General features: G+C 33.8%; 1 protein-coding gene and 1 non-coding gene across 6 annotated transcripts; both read left to right on the top strand.

Moving 5' to 3' along the window:
- The first annotated feature begins 6,797 nt into the window (after positions 1-6,797).
- On the top strand, positions 6,798-17,217 carry FASS (tonneau 2 (TON2)). 5 transcript variants are annotated; one of them, XR_016050036.1, is made up of 13 exons: positions 6,798-6,929; positions 7,076-7,242; positions 7,714-7,805; positions 7,898-7,960; positions 8,646-8,744; positions 9,390-9,548; positions 9,982-10,053; positions 10,231-10,363; positions 12,472-12,583; positions 12,947-13,022; positions 14,338-14,439; positions 15,577-15,769; positions 16,747-17,217. XR_016050036.1 is itself a non-coding variant. In XM_088859302.1 (13 exons), exons 2-13 carry the CDS (start codon positions 7,110-7,112, stop codon positions 16,982-16,984), a joined length of 1,425 nt encoding a protein of 474 aa, XP_088715428.1. In that variant the 5' UTR covers positions 6,798-6,929; positions 7,076-7,109; the 3' UTR covers positions 16,985-17,217. The 5 variants fall into 5 exon arrangements, 3 of the variants coding, with proteins under 3 accessions (XP_088715428.1, XP_088715429.1, XP_088715427.1); XM_088859302.1 differs by having other exon boundaries at positions 12,472-12,536; XM_088859303.1 differs by having other exon boundaries at positions 9,982-10,066; positions 12,472-12,536.
- On the top strand, positions 16,547-16,667 carry LOC148783412 (small nucleolar RNA snoR104). The gene has a single exon (XR_016050767.1). It is a non-coding gene; the product is annotated as a small nucleolar RNA snoR104 (small nucleolar RNA).
- Positions 17,218-17,380: the final 163 nt, after the last annotated feature.

Here is a 17,380-nt window from a genome sequence, read left to right as displayed (position 1 = left end):
TGATAGGGGACGGAGGGATAAATCCAAATTTCATAGGAATCCTAGATTGAATGAAAAATGGTATGATGGAATTTTAAAGGATAGGAGTTTGTGGTAGCCGTGCATTATAGTAGGGGACTCTCTGAATGTGATAAATTAGTGCAATAACATTTCAAGGTCTTGGTGGAGGCTTAGATTGGCGTGGCTAGCTCTAATGGTCTATATTTATCATATAGACATGTCTATAGAGAAGCTAATAAAATAGCAGATTCTTATGTCAATAGAAGAGTAAATCAGCAGTCACTTTAGATTTTGGATGATTTATTTACTTAAAGTTGTTGTAATTCTTTGATAATCAATAAAGCTTCATAACATTTGTCAAGAAAAAAAGAAAAGAGCTATCCAATATATGAGTTTTCTATTATGGATCAAAGTAATGGGTGCGAGGAGACCTTTCATGTGGTTTATTAAAGAGCTGAACCATAGATGCTCTATGTTAGATGTTGTGGTTTATTGAAGAGCTGAACCAGAGACGCTCTATGTTAGATGTGGATTGAAGTCGGAGATTGGGCCTTCGAGGCGATCCGGACAATGTTGACTAAGGTGCTTAGGGTGGTCCTTAGAGTTGTTGAGCTTTTAAGGGTTTTGTGAGCCTAAGGCGAGTAGGTTGAGTTTTCTGTAATAATAGTGGGATCTAGGGAGCCTAGGGCTAGGTCTAAGTCGAAGCTGGCGTTTCTAGGGGCAAATTAATTTGTCATAACTTAAAAGTTTTTTTTTGTTTTTTTGGGTAAGTCAGTGGGGGATTTTTACTAATAATGAAAAAAGAGTAAACCTCATAAGTTTACAACCCTATAATAGGACAGTTGTGCTACATCATGAAGTAACGCAATAAATATAAAATTAAGCGGTTTAGATCGCCAATAGTGGCATCTGAAAAAATTATGCCTTTCTTGGCAATAATATCGGCCACCATATCGGCCTCACGATAAATATAGGCTACGGTCCAAGCACGACCTGAAAGCTTACAACGACAATTAGCAACAATAATATTGAATGCTCATGGAGCTTTGCAACAATAACGGATGCAACGAAAAACAATTTAACTTAATGGCTAGGTCTATGCCAGCTTATAAAGCATGAAACTCTGCATAGTTATTTGATGTTATTCCCAAAGGATTGTCAAAAGCAAGCTCGTGATTTTGAAATGAAGCCCCATCAACTCCTAATTTTAAAGTTGGGCACGACGAAGGCCCTTTTGGCCCTAAAAAAGTATGAGATTGGGATTTATATGAAAACCCTAAAATGACGGCCCTGGCCGACTGACGGCTTAATTTGAGCTGTAGATCTTCTCTATCAAAAGATATTTGCAAACATCAAAGGGTATGTTGTAGAATACTGGGGACGTGCACAAAAAAAACATTGTTTTTTAGGTGTTTTGGGTGGTTTAAGGCTGCAAAAATCACCAGTGTAAAAGTTTTTGTCACGGGCAAGGTAGCCTACTATAAATTTTGGGTAGAAATGACTCTAAGTCCAAGAGTTATTCGCTATAAAAACATAGAATTCACCAGTGTGTCAGCCTACGTAGCAAAGGACTAAAACATAATTGCCATAAACATTTATGTTTAGGTTATAACTTTCAAATTAAAAATAACGTTTATATGGTCTCAAGTAAGTACCGCGGTATTGGTTTGATCGATTTAGTGCATATTTATTATCATTGGGGTTTTATTGCATCATAGTTGATTCATCTCTTATTGTTTCTCACACTACTCAAGACATCATTATATTTATCCTTTATGTTGATATTATTGTTACTGGTGACAATTCGAATCTTCTATAATGGTTCATTTTTCAACTTGAAATGAAATTTGTTATGAAAGTTCTTAGACCTCTTCACTACTTTATTGACATCGAAGTATCTTATTTTTTAGGTGAAACTTTTCCATCGCAAAGCAAATATACTTGGGATCTTTTTAATCGTGCTCAAATGCTCGATGCCAAACTTATTTCAATACCAATGGTAATGAAGAATAATATTCATAAAAATTCTGATCAATTTTTTGATCCATCCCTTTATTGAAGCATTGTTGGTGCACTCCAATCCATTACCATAACATAACCTGAACTTTCTCATAGTGTTACAACAATGTGTTAATTTATGCACGCCCCTACAATTGCATATTTTCAGGCAGTGAAGCAGATTATTTGTTATCTTAGTGGTACACAGTCCTATGGTATAAAAAAATTATTTGATAGTTCCCTTAAGTTATATGCTTTATTTGATGCAGATTAGGTTGGGTGTCCAAACACTCGCCGTTCAACCTCTGGTTTCTGCACCTATCTAGGTTCCAACTGCATGTTTTGGAGTGCTAAGAAACAATTGTCTGTGGTTCGTTCAAGTGCTAAAGCGGAATACCGATCTATGACATCCACTCTTGCATAATTGACATGGCTTTATTTTATGCTTCAGGTTATTGAGGTGCCTCTTCTTCAACTACCTACATTTTTTTTGTGACAATATCGGTGCTCTCTACATGACAGTTAATCATGTTTTTCGTGCCCGGACAAAACACATTGAGTTGGACTATCATTTTATACATGAAAAAGTTGATCTTGGTTTACTTATCACTCGACTTGTTTCATCTCACAACCAAGTAGCTGATATATTCACCAAGCATTTGTCACGAGATGCTTTTTGAGATATTTGCTTTAAACTCGGGCTTCAACTGCCTCCTTAGCCAAGTTCGAGGGGGAGTAATAAAACAAAATCCAAACAATATAGGAAAGTGTACTGCTCTTTCATTTCGAAAGAATAATGTAACAAACTAAATTAGTGTATATTGCATGTAAGAAGATAGAAAATGTATATTACACCATTATATATACAATGAAATAACCACCACAAAAATTGTGTGAGACAAAATTATTTTTTCAAAGAGTTTATCTCTCTCTTGAATTTCTTTAACAACATCTACTATAATTTGAAGGCTAAAGAGTTACATTAATTTTAAGTGATATTTTATTATTGTATTCATCTTATATATTTTATTGTTTGTTTTTTATTTAATTATATTGTATTGTTTATCATATCATTTTATTTCATTTCATTCATGTCTACGAGAATTTAGAGTTAGCTAATATCTATTTAAAAAAAAAAATTCAATTTTTTAAATAAATTGCTGTATGCAGTAGTATTTTATAACTTTAATTTTTATTAATTTTTATTTTTTTAGAAAAACATCATGCAGACCCCTAATTTTTAAACTTATTACATAGTAGCCCCTCCGAACTTTTCTCTTTCAAGTGGCATTAAATTTATCCTAAAACTATCAAATTTCCCCTAAACACTATTGTTTCCTCTTCTCTCACCTATCTACATGAATTTTGACATTAATATGATATCTTGATGAGGTATAAGAGAAATTGTTGATGTCAAATTTTTGTAAAACATGTGAGAAAATAGGAGAGGGATAGGATGAGGAGGTACATTAATAGTTTTAAAAAAATTTTAATGCCACCAAGTGAAAAGTTGGGAGGGGCTATCATGAAATAAGTTTTAAAATAGGAGGTCAATATGATAGCGTCCTTTTTAGTTTTTAACGACTTTAGTGAGAATAAAATTTTTAGAGTAATTTGCAATCTCATCCATTTCTGCGCATTGTCTATATTTATTCGCTATTATTTTATATAAATATAAATTAACTTCATATAATATTTTTATGTTTAATGCATTTATGCATTCGACTTGTAAAATCAAATGTGAGATGTTTTCACACTTTTGTAAAACTGATTGCTTGCCCTAAATCAAATAAAAAAAAGCAGTAGAAATTAACAACAGTAAAATAAAAAACGGTGTAAGGTCATCGACATTATTTTAGAAAAGCTTGTAGCTTGTAAAAGGTGTCAACCTTAAACAACTAAAGTAAGATGCACAACACGCACCTCCAAATCTCGTTATAAGATGTAATTTTTGTGCTGGAATCTCTAACAATGGCATGCAAGCTTGTTTTTTCTCATACTTATGAATTTAATACTAAAAATATAGTACACAATGAAGAGATATACAAATGCTTAAAAAATGAAAAGAAAAGAATAGATAATCAAGATAGTGTATTACACGATGCATTATTTTTAAGACTCGGAGTCTTTTTTTTTTTTTTTCTTATGTTTTTATGAATCCAGAAGTCGATATAAACAATTGGTGGGTTCTTTAGCATCCAAACGACATTTTTTTAATTGGGCTTTTGAGGTGTGTCTCAATTCTACAAAGATTGATGCTTTATATGAACTTTTTCTTTTCAAATATCTAAAAAAAAAAATCGGAATATCTATATGGTGTCAACTTTTTAATATTTTATCTATTTATTGTGACGTAATTTCAATAATACCTAACAAAATATACATCGCTTGGAATAGTTGAAAAGTGATATAGTATTAAATTGCTTAAAACTTAGGTACATGTTGATAAAGGAAAAAGTTCATACGAGGTTATAACCTCGTAGCAGTAAAGCAAAGTGCACATAAAAAAATAGGAAAAATTACGAATATATCCGTTATAGTTTGCGTTATTACAAAATTACCGAGTAGTTTCCGTTATTACCTATATGTCTGTTTTTTCATGTCATAATGAAAGTTTTTTTAAAAAGACAAATTTATCATTTTCAACAACCAAATTCAATGGATTTGAATAATCCGAAATCACGCCAATTTCTCAAAAACCAAAAATTCAAAATTATCAATTATTAAAAAACATAAAAAAATTTCGGTTATTCAATAACTGAAATATTTTTCCTAGGTACTCTGCTTATTCTCTGGATTTTCAGTTGTTCAACGACTGAAATATTGTATAAACATAAGGAAGAGTTAAAACCCTAAGGTATAGAAAGAGAATGGATAAACATAAAAGATAAAATAAATAAAAACAGACAAGAGTTTAAACTCACTCAAGATATAGAGAGATAATGAGTAAATATAGGAGAGTGAATGGATAAATATAGGAGAGAGTCTAAACCCATCCAATGCAAGGCATAGAGAGAGAATGAATTGGGTGGGTTTAAACTCTTCTCTATCCTTTAAACTTTCATTTACGTTCTCTATACCTTAGATTTGGTGGGTTTAAACTATTTTATGTTTATCCATTTTCTCTTTATACCTTACGGTTTAAATTCTTCCTTATGTTTATCCATTATCTCTTTACAATGACTAATCTACGCGGATAAACATCGGGAAGAATTTAAAGGGAAAATACAGGTAAAGCATGGGTGAAATAAAGGTATTGAATTTATGTTGTTCAACAACCGAAAAAAGAAAAATCCATAGAGAGAGAATACGCAGAGTACTTACGAAAAAAAATTCCGTTATTGAAGAACTGAAAATTTAAAATTTTGGGTTCTTCAACCACCAAAAATTTTGAACTTTGGTTTTTTAAAAAAGGTATGGTTTCGATTGTTGAACCACCGAAAATCCATTGAATTCGGTTGTTCAACAACCGAAAAATGTTAAAATTATATTTTTTAAAAAATTCCATTTTAACATGAAAAAAACAGACAGATAGATAATAAACGAAACTATTCGGTAGTTTTGTAATAAAACAAACTATAATGGATATGTACTTAATTTTTCCTAAAAAACATTATAAAAAAGAGTGTGTGGATCGACTATTTTCAATAGGGCAATCTTTCTATGTTTCCCCTACAACATAGAAATTATATCCTCCCCTTTATCCAACCGTTCATTTTGAATGGAGGGTTAAGATTGTCCCAATCACAATGTCACGTCTCTACACTATTTTATTTTTATTTATTTTTTTTATAAATTATTTTGATACCAAATTCTGGGTGTCCATTCCTCTTTTAAACTCGCACTAACGAAAAAATATAAAAAAATATTTTCAATAAAATAACATGACCAACATACTTCAGAAAGTTTCAAGGGTATTTTGGTCATTATATTTTATCGAAAAATTAATTTTAATATTTTTTATAGGTGAACCCAAATGAGAAGATGATAAGTACCAAATTTCATATTAATACGAATTGATAAAAATAAATAAAAAATAGTAATTTTAGACATCGGATCTAAGATCAAACGGTGAATGACTCTCTTGATCATAATTAGACGGCTGGATGGTCGGAGGTGGATAAAACTTCTATGCAGTTGGGGAAGCATATAAACCTTTCCCTTTTCAATATTTCTAAATGTTTATTAATCTACCATACCTTTAATATTTTATAAATGTTAAATTTTATAACTCAAATTAAAAATAGTTTTTTAAGCAATCATAAGATTTCCGACTCATAATATATTTGAGAGCTAATTTGAAGGACTCTCCCTACTCGCGGTATAACGAGGAAACTTTATATAAACCTCACGTGTAAATAAATTTTCCTATTATTAATTCATAAAACATAATTTAGACAACCCTTATTGTTATGGTTTGACATAGCTGCAACCTTCTCAAAATAAGTAAATCTTCAAATTGCAAGTCAAGTATTGAAAATTTTACATCAATCATCTCTACTTGAACATTATAGTTGTAAAAAAAAAATTGAGTAATTTAAATACTAAAAATAGTGTATATTATAACATATTATTTTGACCGTCCATTTTGTTTTAAAAATAAGTGTTTACGTGTCCGCAGCGAATGTACCATTTTTTGAGTTTCAAAAATTTTTATTGGAGGTGTTGGAAAATTATTCCTAGCATTATTTGAGTTTCAAATTTTTTAGCTTTAATTTTAAATTTTTATTTATTTTTTAAGTAATTCAGTAGGATGAGTCAAGCGTTTTTTTAAGATATTAGTCAGAACCACGGCTTCTGCCTTCTTTTTCTTTCCTTGTCTCTTACTCTGGACGCTGCAGATCCTTCCCAGACACTGTAGCCCTCTCTCTGAAATATATCCAAATCCCCTAAACTTCACCTCGCATTTTCTCTCTGTCCCCATTATCTAGGTCGCATTTTGGTTATCTTCTCCCTCTAAAATTACAGATCACATTCTATTATTCTCAAATCAATCCCTACTTAGACCTGTTTGACCTTTTTCTATCTCATATTCTATTTCTTTTTCTAATTTTTATGGGCTTTCATGTGAAATTAGTGAAGAAAGAGGGGAGGTGCAGTTGATCAGCGAGATGAACAGCGGGTCGAGTGATGGAGAAGGGCAGGAGCCCAAAAAGATACCATCGAATTCCTCAATGTTGTGGGTTCGGAACCTTCGCCGCTACGTTCGCAATCGTGCTGGATTGGGCTCGGAGGCGTTAATGGGTCTGTGTTTTGTGTTTTTTACTTCATTCTCAAGTTCACTTTATTTTATTTACTTGAAGTTAGTCAGTTTTTTTGCTCTGCTCTGATTAAGTAGTCAGTTTCCCCCTTAAGGAAATTCTATTCCTTATTCCTGACATTGTTTAGGTTTACAGAGTTTTATTTATTTTTTATTTTTTGAGAATATTTACTTATCAGAGTTTATAGTTTTATATAAATAGAATAATCCCTTATTTTTTCTTTAGATAATTTTATTTTTTTGTGCTTTGTCTTCATAGATTTGATTTGATTTTGTATGCATGATTTTCCGCTCCATTTAACAATTCTATTTGAGATTTCCTTTTTTGGGAGATTTCAACTTCATAGATTTGATTTGATTTTATATGCATGATTTGCTCTTCCATTTAATAATTATATTTTACTCAATGTTATTCTCAACAATTATATTCTATTCAATGTGATTCTCATATGCAGAGCTTGAAACAAAAAGGATATTACTCGATATATTCAAAGAGAAGCAACAAAGGAATGCCGAAGCTGGCGCAATTCCAAGCTTCTACAAAAAGGTTTTCATTTAACTCCATAGGTTTAGTGATATTCAGGTTGTATGCTTATTTTTGTTATTTTTCATCAAAATTTGACCTTTATATTATCGCAGAAACCAACAGAAGGGTCTATAAGTAACAGAGTTCAAAGATTGGCGAAGTTCAGGTTCTTGAAGGTGATATCAATTGACCCAATTTTCATACTGTCATGTTTTATCATTAACGTTCCATTTAAGAAAGAATCCTCCTGCTGCAAACACTTTAAAGGACTTACTTTCATTCAGAATAAGCCATGTGAAATTATACTTTTAAGAAAACCCATTTGAAACTCATCTCTAAATCTCCAACCCCCATATCAAGGCGTTGGGTTTTGATATGTTTGTGTTTAATATGCTGTCTGGTTTGGTACTCCACCACTGTTCCTTACCTCTTCAGTACTGAATCTCTTCACATATGAATTGTACAGCTACATTGGCAGCTATTCGAGTTACGATATTTTTAGCAGCAGAACTTGATTTGCAACTTCATTGTACTTATGACACCTATCGTATACATAGTTTACTTAAGTACATTAATTGCATATATTTGCATAGAAACAATACCAAGTATGCATATGACATGCTTCTCAATATGTATTTTTTATGTTGGAGTGATTTCAGTTGATTGTGTGCTTTGTATGTCATGGATGGCATTTCGTTCCAGCCATGACATTAAGCTCAACTTCATATCATTAGGTCAGTCAACTATACATGTTTGCTATTATATTAATGCTTACAATGTACTGTCAATTTTGGTATTCAGTTGTTTGGGCTTTTATTCCTAGGTTATATAATATCGATTCCTTCAACTTGATTTTTGCAGAAGCAATCAGATTTGTTGCTGAATGCTGATGATTTAGATGCCATGTGGGTTTGCTTGCGCGAGAAATGCGTGGTCGATGACTCCACAGGCACTGAGAAGGTCAGTGGGTATACGTGAATGTTTCTTCTAACATAATAATGAGTCATTTCAAAGTTTCCATTGTTTAACATATTAGTAGAAATATATAATTCTGCTTGGTATTGGTACTCTTTGTAGAATGGCTGTACCATATGATGGGGAGCTCTTGATCATATGTGTTGAACACTAGTAATGGAATTAGACTGGACTAGTTCATTTGTCACTTGATTTAGTGTTTGCTCATTTTTTCCCCGGAGGACTTAGATATTGATCATGGCCCACTGGTCACCGATTGGTTCAAAATTTTCAGCCATATCAACTGAATTAGGAAAAGAGGAAAAAAGAGACGTCCTAAATGAAATGCATCCTCTTATTTAGCCCAACAGTGGATTTAGTGGTTCAGACCAGTGGCTAGCCAAATATCATATTTATTTTTTAGAACACGGTGAAATAAAAAATTTGGTCTGTCTGGTTGGTTCAACCTGGATCAAAGTAAACCAACTGGTAGGTAGTCCAGAAACCAATTCACTGTGGTTGTAATTCTATTGCAAATTTAAACTGCATGTATATAAGTTGCCTAGCTCATTTATGCATGACACACATGTCAGTCGTCGTACTCAGCAAGTAACCAATCTCAGACAGTATTGCACTGAATCTCTCTTGCAGATGAACTATGAAGATTTTTGCCGCATTGCATCTGTGTGTAGTGAACAAATTGGTCCAAAATGTCGACGTTTCTTCAGTCCTTCAAATTTTATGAAGTTTGAGAAGGATGAATCTGGAAGAATAGCTATTCTGCCATTTTACCTCTATGTGATGCGCACGGTGTGTATTTTTGTTTTTTTTCCTTCTTGAAATTCAAAATGAGATTCACAATGAAAGGATCAATTTGTTTCACTTAATATGGGTTGTTAAATCTATGATCATCATTATAATAGCCTTTTCCCAATTAATTGGGTCAGCTACATAAATCTTGGTCCACCATTCTGCTCTATAAGTCCCCATATCTTTTCGAACTATTTCGAACCACGTATTTTTTGGCCTACCCCTTGTCCTTTTTGAGCCTTCTACTTCAACTAACTTGCACCTCCTAATAGGTGCTGTACTAGGTCTGCGCCACACTTAATTTGTAAAAGATGTAATTTCCCTTTTGCTTCAATTATTTAAATGCATAACCGTCTGCACTATGTCCTGATATGTGTTTTTTTAGAATAAGATGGCATATACTAGTCACTGTCTTTGTTGTATTGCTTTTCAGGTTTCACTTACACAAGCACGAATCGATATGAGTGAACTGGATGAAGATGATGATGGGTTTCTGCAACCTCATGTATGAAACACTGGTACATCACTATTTTATTATATTGCAGTTTGAGATTTGAGTTCATGACATAATTAAGCAGCATCTATAGTTTGAATAGCTATGTGATGTTTCACTACTGATATTTGTGGTTAATTCTTGCTTTTTGTGTTGAGGTTTTTTGAAATGCTTCATTTTGCTCTATAGGAAATGGAGGCTTATATTAGAGGCCTTATCCCAAATCTGGCACAGCTTCGAGATATGCCTGCTGCATTTGTTCAGATGTACTGTCGCATAGCTGCTCATAAATTCTTCTTCTTTTGTGACCCTCAAAGACGAGGTCTGCTTCCTTTTCTTAGGGATTGGAGTGAAAGAAGTAACATAGTTTTATAGTGCAATGGATGTTAGAAAGCCTCATTCCTTTTGGGTCATTAGCTTCCATTAAAATGACAAAAGTGACGAGAGAGTGTAATCTACCATTGGCCTATTATGGTTGGTCCCACTTTCTCTTCATCACCTTCCATCATTTCAGTGGATGCTGATGATCCCAACATACTATGGTTCCATGTTTCATGAAATTGATACTTTCCCTTGTTATTTGACTTCTTTAAGCTGGCCAAGGTTTTATTCCATTTGTACATTTTAGAGGCATTGCTATGACATCTATTCCTTAACTCAATTTTTATAATGCTTTTTGTATACATGTATATTTCTTTGGTAAGAATTATACTTTTCATATATGTCAAGCTTCCAAGTTGATGTGTTATAACGTTCAAAATAGATTCCATTCTCAAGAGAAAAAGGATACTTAGCTTTGAGTTGATTGCAAAAATGTGACAATTCATAATGGATTAAGTTGTATTTCTTTCTTATTTTGCTTATGAAGATTGCCAAGTTTGTCTTATGTTTATGTTGGGTCTAGTGAGTACTCATTTACTTATTTTGTTCACTTGTTTGACATTCATTATTGCTCTAAATTTGATGCTTGAATATGTTACCTGGTAACCTGGATTGACTCCTTTGCTTTAGGAAAAGGCATTTCTCTTGCACTAGTTAAAATACACTGTAACTCAGACCATGGTGTTCACTTTAGAATTATCAATAATCCACAGTTTTGCTGGGTCTTGTTTTATGAGATCCATGGCTTTTTATTGGCAGTTTTTCATTTATTAGACATTATTGGCCTGTTGTACAATTTCTACATGTCTTTCCCTATTGCTTGATGACAATCAGTTCTCACCATCATTCTTTTCCCAACAATTGGGGTCGGCTATTAATAGGTACTCAGTTCTCACCATCATGATACTCCTATTAACAGATTTGAGGAGCCTCATAAGCACTCTGGATCATTGTTCGTAAAATCGATCCGGAACGGTTAATCGGACATGGGCTCAGAAGTGGTTTAACCGGCTAACCGGTAAACCGGCTGATTCAACCGCTCTAACCGAGCAAGTCCCGGACAGTCAAAAAAGTGTTGAAAAAAATAAAAAAGACACAAAAAAAAATCTATTAAAATATGAAAAGCATATAAAGAATGATTAAAACAAAACACATTCAAATGAAGTTGAAAATTAATGAAAAAAATGGATTTTAATGAATCGATTTGTGCTTAGGGATATTTTTAAAATTTTATGAAAAAGATGGGAAAATATAAAAGTGAGTATTAATGGCCATTTTTTTTTTTTTAATCTTTACCATAATGTAAAAAACATTAAAAAATGCATTACAAATCAAATTTCTTATTTTTGGGAATTTATATGTATTTTTTTGATTTTTTTTTAAAAAAAAATAACGATTGATCACCAAAACCGCCCAAAACTGGAACCGGGCGGTTAGAAGCTAGATTGCCCAGTTTTGCGAACACTGCTCTGGATGCTTGCTTTTTTTTTTTTTTTTCTAGATTGGGGATATCTCCTACTTATGAAATACCAACTGTTTTCTTCAAAAAATAAATGGTCATGAAAGAAAATTCACTAAAAGAAAGTTTTTCAGATGTTCCATATAACGAGTAAAATTTATATGGAAGATTAGATTAAGTTATGAGACATCTTCTTTCTGTGGCCTTTGTTCAATCAGTGTGACACGGGCTTTGCATGATGGAGATCACAATCTTTGAAGTTTGTTCCTCATGAACACCAAGTCATGGTAACTGAAGAAAAAGTAAAAAAAAATCTTGAAACAGTTCCATCACAATTTTTTGTGTTTATTTTCTCCCATGTAGGATGTTTGAAGGTCCCTTTTTGAATTGTCCGAATACATATTGATAACTTGTGAGTATTTGTCATTTATTTAGTAGCTATATGGTTTTGTCCAAGTGGTCTGAATCTTTTGTCTTGTCGCATGCTATTGATGATAAACTGGAAACTTGTTGCATCAATGAATTTCTCTAGTTTTTCCTTATTTGTTTATTTCCCTGAACCATGCAAGTATTGTTCTATCTGCTGTCAGGGAAGGTGTGCATAAAGAAGGTGCTTCTTAGTAATTGTCTGCAGGAACTGATGGAATTGCACCAGGTGGTTGCTTCTTTCTTGCAAATTGTTCGTACTATGTAGCAGAATCGGTATCGTCCAACATTTGTTTTTTTTTTGCTCAGTGGAAAAAAAAATCTATTTTTGTGTGTATGGCTGGTATAATTTTTTGAGCTAAGAAGATAGTATTAATGCCAAAGTTTGATAATATTCCTGACATAATTTAGTAGGTAATTTTGTTCAATGGAATGATACAGTGGCTTATTTGTGATGCGAAGATTTGCAAATCATAGAGTAAAATAGTATTACTCAGTGGTTTGAATAAAATAGTCTTACTAAGTGGTTATGTTAGGTCTGCAATGTCGCATCTTCATGATTCACTTTCAATATGTTCCTGATTGAATGGCAAAATTGCTGACGACATATTTTCCTATTTACTTTGTGATGTGACTCAGGAAAGTGAGGAAGAGGTTACGGATACTGAACAAGCTGAGAACTGGTTTTCTTTGACCTCTGCCCAAAGAATATGTGGTAGGTTATTTTCTGAGACACTTAGAGATATTGCTTGGAGGTCTCATTATGATTATTATGTTCTCAGTCTATTGGTGGTAGACGTTGATTCTTTTTCTTTTGTTGGTAAAGCTTAGGATTCATCATAAAGGAAAGGATACACATCTTGTGCATGGTGTATCTACATATCCAGGTTATCCAATTATCAAGGGCAGGCAGTGGAGATGAACATAGTTGTGATGATGCACTTCCCTTGGTCTGTGGTTCATCTCCATGGCCCACCCTCTAAAGGCATTGTGGATGCCTTGCCTGTGCATGGATGTGTATGACATGCTTCCAATTTATCATAATTGTAAGGTTTTCTGGATTCTTCTATAAAACATTTCTATTATTATGACATTGCATCTGTATTGTGATCCCACTTAAAAAGCTTACGCCAGCATATTTTATTGGTCAAAGGGTATGTAGTAAGAAAATCAGCAAGCGAATAATATTCAAAATACGGTTGTTAAGTGGCAAAGGAATATAATGTTATTCTGTGGGAAAAGTATAGAATGAGACCATCTATCTTGATACAAGATGGTCACAATTAATCTTGACCATTGGATGTGAAATTGGGTGGCTGCGTTTATTCCATTGACCAAGCTCAAAAAATTTTTTCTCGAACTTTGTGACACATCCAAGCTATCAAATATCACATCGGATGGTTGTAAGTAATTGTGACCACCTTGTTTCAAAGGTAAATGGTCGTATACAATCCCTATTCTGTGGACTAGAGAATAGTTAAGGAAACCTTGTGGTCCTCCCATTCAAAAAAAATCTGATGTTGGATCTCCCCATTTTGTAACTTCTGTGAAGTTGGAATTCACTAGCTTATGTAATCGAAGAACAAAAGTGCAAGGAATATTGCAGTGGTATCACATATATAAACTAACTGAGCAGGCAAATGGAAATTTACAGTTCAGGTCTAAGACAGAGAGGAAACTGTTTCACATTTCCAGTTGGAATTCTGCTTATCTGTATATGTGCTCTATATCAGTGGTTGTGATTAGGAGTGTGAGTTACAATACCTTTGGTCCTGACACCTTGTGAATTACACCTTGTAATCAGGAATTAAAAGTATTATTAATTTCTCCCTTTCTTTGGCTCATTATAAAAAGTTGTTAAACTAAAGCTTTGCTGGTGACTTTTGTTTCTATCTGATGTGTCTGGGAAATGCATATATCGTGCATATTATTTTGGGATATCTTTGCATGGTATTTATTTTTAATTTGAGAAGGTAATTTGCCATAGATTATTTATTTATTTTCACTTATGCTTCCTGATTATCTTGCAGAGATGTTTCTTGCTCTGGATAAAGATATTAATGGGACATTGAGCAAGCAGGAGCTTCGAGAATATGCTGATGGCACATTGACTGAAATATTTATTGAGCGAGGTGAGACAATAAAGTTTTGTTCTCGCTTTTTCCTTCTCTTCACACAGTCAAAAAGTTAGTAGTTGTACTTTTTATATTAGTCATCACTAGGAAGAGACTGCGGCCAGATACAAGTTCCTTCTTGACAAGTTATAGTCAGCCGAGCTCTCAGTTTCAATTTGTGGTGTGTTGTAGTACTTGGCAAGGATATGCCCTTTAGTGTTGTGTATGGATGTGTCTACAATTGTGTATGTTTTATTTGGGCATCTTTGTCATTTGTATGATTTTATGGCATTAATCTAAGGGAAAAGTTTATTTAGAGCTGAGGCTCTAAACAATCAAATTAGAGCCTACCTAAAAAATTCCACTAGAAGAGGTTGTTTTGGTGGCCAAATATTGTCAAATTGATCATCTCGACATCAAGATGCATGGATATGAGAAAAAAATGGATTTCACGTTTTGGAAATAATGCATATTGTAATGCATTTTTGGACCGTCAATTTTCAAGATTTTCAAGTTCTCATAGATCCGTTCTATCTGCACTATTTTTGAAGCTTTAAATTTTATAATTAAAGATAAAAATATATTTCAAGGCTATCAAAAAGATTTTCAGTATTGAAACCACATTTCTCGACATTATTTGAAGGTGGGCTCTAATTTGATTGTTTAGAGCCTCGGCTCTATACAAATCGCACCCTTAATCTAATGGTAGTTATTTTTGCAAGTTATTCTCCTTTTTACTTTTCTGGTAGTGGGTAAGTTGTTTTGCTATGGTCCACAAGGTGGCAGCATTTAGATATGGTTGTGTGATGTTATACATTTTCGCATTTATTTTCCATGTACTAGAAATAGTATTCCTTTTGATATGGTTAGATGAACCAGATTAGATCATGGAGAGTAGACATACCACTGAAGTTTTAAATATCTTCAACTTATTCATATCTTCTTAACAAATAAAAGCTACAACACATGCAATAAGACATGTGGGATCTAAAAGATGTGTAGGGGTTGGCCAATTTTTGATTTGTGAACCATTAAGGGCCTGTGGGATCTAAAAGATCACATGCAAGAGACGAGAGAGAGAGAGAGAGAGAGAGAGAGAGAGAGAGAGAGAGAGAGAGAGAGATCCTTTCTCACTTGTTTCTTGATTGCCTTCAGCATTTGATGAGCATGTCCGTCGTGGTAAAGGCGGAGTAGGAAATACTCGAGAGATGGACTTTGAAAGCTTTCTTGACTTTGTCTTAGCCTTGGAAAACAAGCACACAACTGAAGGTTTGACGTATTTGTTCCGCTGCCTTGATCTTCATGGACGAGGATACCTTGTTACAGCTGATATTCACACCCTTTTCAGGTAAAAAATTCTTCCATTTTCGGGAAACCCATGCAGATATGAGTGCTTTAAGTGTTGTAAACCCAGGATGGGCTTAATTTAATCATGGATTCAGTTGCAGAACTGGTTTTAGGAAAATGACCAGCTTCGGCATTGCATTTTCTAGAGGGAAAAGGTGTTCTTATAATCTTGGAAATTGGATTTTGTTTCTGATTGGAGTCCCACACAGATATAAGTGTTTTTTAAGTGTTGTAAACCCAGGATGGGTTTAATTTAATCATGGATTCGTTGCAGAACTGGTTTTAGGAAAATGACCAGCTTCAGCATTGCATTTTCTAGAGGGAAAAGGCATGCTGCCCCGGCAGATAGAACATGCTGAACATGCTCTTTGTGTGTGTGTGTGTGAGAGAGAGAGAGAGATGGGTACTGAAATTGATCCTTCATACTAGAAGTTTACTTTAATCTATTACAGTATGATGGTACATGGTACCCCAAGGGAGCATGAATCCTTAATTCCTGATGATCAATTGTGGACATCAACTGCACCTGAGTGAATGCAATGATGGGCGCCACAATGGCTAATTCCTGCTGTCATCAGTGACAGAAGGTGGATGTGCATTTGCCTTAACATATGTAGTCTATCAGTTATTGTGTGCTCTGCCAGTAGACTATGTTGGATAATGGACCTAGTTCTTGTTTTCCCGTCTGTTTTTAATTAGAATAATCACAAATTGAGTCATAAATTTTTCTTTTTTTTCCTTTTCTTCTATATATGCATTTCAATATGGAAGAGAAGAAGGGGGCCATACTGAAGTTGAGATGTTAACCCTGATACAATCTTCCTATATCAATCTTGTAATTTTCCTGCTTGTAGTTCTGAAATAAAGTTCTACAAGTCTCAAAATTACAGGACATTTGAATTAATTGACAATAAATTTGTTGACATATATGCTTTCACCTATGAAGCACGTAACAAGCTTCTCCTTTTGTTCTAATAGAGATGTGCATCAGAAGTGGATAGAGGGTGGTAACTATGAGCTCTGCATAGAAGATGTAAGAGATGAGATATGGGATATGGTGAGGCCAAGTGACCCTCTTAAGATAACACTCGCGGACCTCCTTGCCTGCAAGCAAGGGGGCACTGTGGCTGGAATGCTCATTGATGTACGGGGATTTTGGGCCCATGACAACCGCGAGTATCTTCTACAGGAGGAGGAAGAGGCTGAAGAGGAGTAAGGTATTCGGCAGATAGAATTGCAATCCATGCTTGATCAGGATAAGAGGTTAGGATGTGTTGTGTCCATGTGATAGTTTATTGTGATCTCTTTGCTTTTATTGTTACTCATTTGATGTAAAATCAAATACTGTATAACTAGAGATTGCGGCATGGCATCTTCTATACGAGGAAGAGGCTGAAGAGTAAGGTATTGGGCAGATGGAATTGCAATCAATGCTTGATCAGGATAAAAGGTTACGTTGTGTTGTTTGTATGTGATAGTTTCTTGTAATGTCTTTGCTTTTACTGTTACTCATTTGATGTAAAATGGTAAAATCAAATACTGTATAACTAGAGATTGCAACATGTCAAGGGAAATAGGTTTCCGTTCTTGTCCCTTTTAACAAAAAAACATT

This window comes from Amborella trichopoda, chromosome 2 (assembly GCF_054954075.1).
Source record: "Amborella trichopoda isolate Santa Cruz 75 chromosome 2, AtrichopodaSantaCruz75HAP2 v2.0, whole genome shotgun sequence".
Taxonomy (NCBI): Eukaryota; Viridiplantae; Streptophyta; class Magnoliopsida; order Amborellales; family Amborellaceae; genus Amborella; species Amborella trichopoda.
The sequence above is the reverse complement of the archived record's forward strand: the minus strand, read 5'-3'. Positions and strand labels throughout refer to the sequence as shown.

Bases quoted from the DNA above. Each gene is read 5' to 3' on its own strand.
- FASS (XM_088859302.1), top strand. From the start codon at position 7,110: ATGAACAGCGGGTCGAGTGATGGAGAAGGGCAGGAGCCCAAAAAGATA. The intron at 8,745-9,389 runs GTCAGTGGGTAT...TCTCTCTTGCAG, and splicing joins ACTCCACAGGCACTGAGAAG to ATGAACTATGAAGATTTTTG. The intron at 15,770-16,746 runs GTAAAAAATTCT...TTGTTCTAATAG, and splicing joins GATATTCACACCCTTTTCAG to AGATGTGCATCAGAAGTGGA.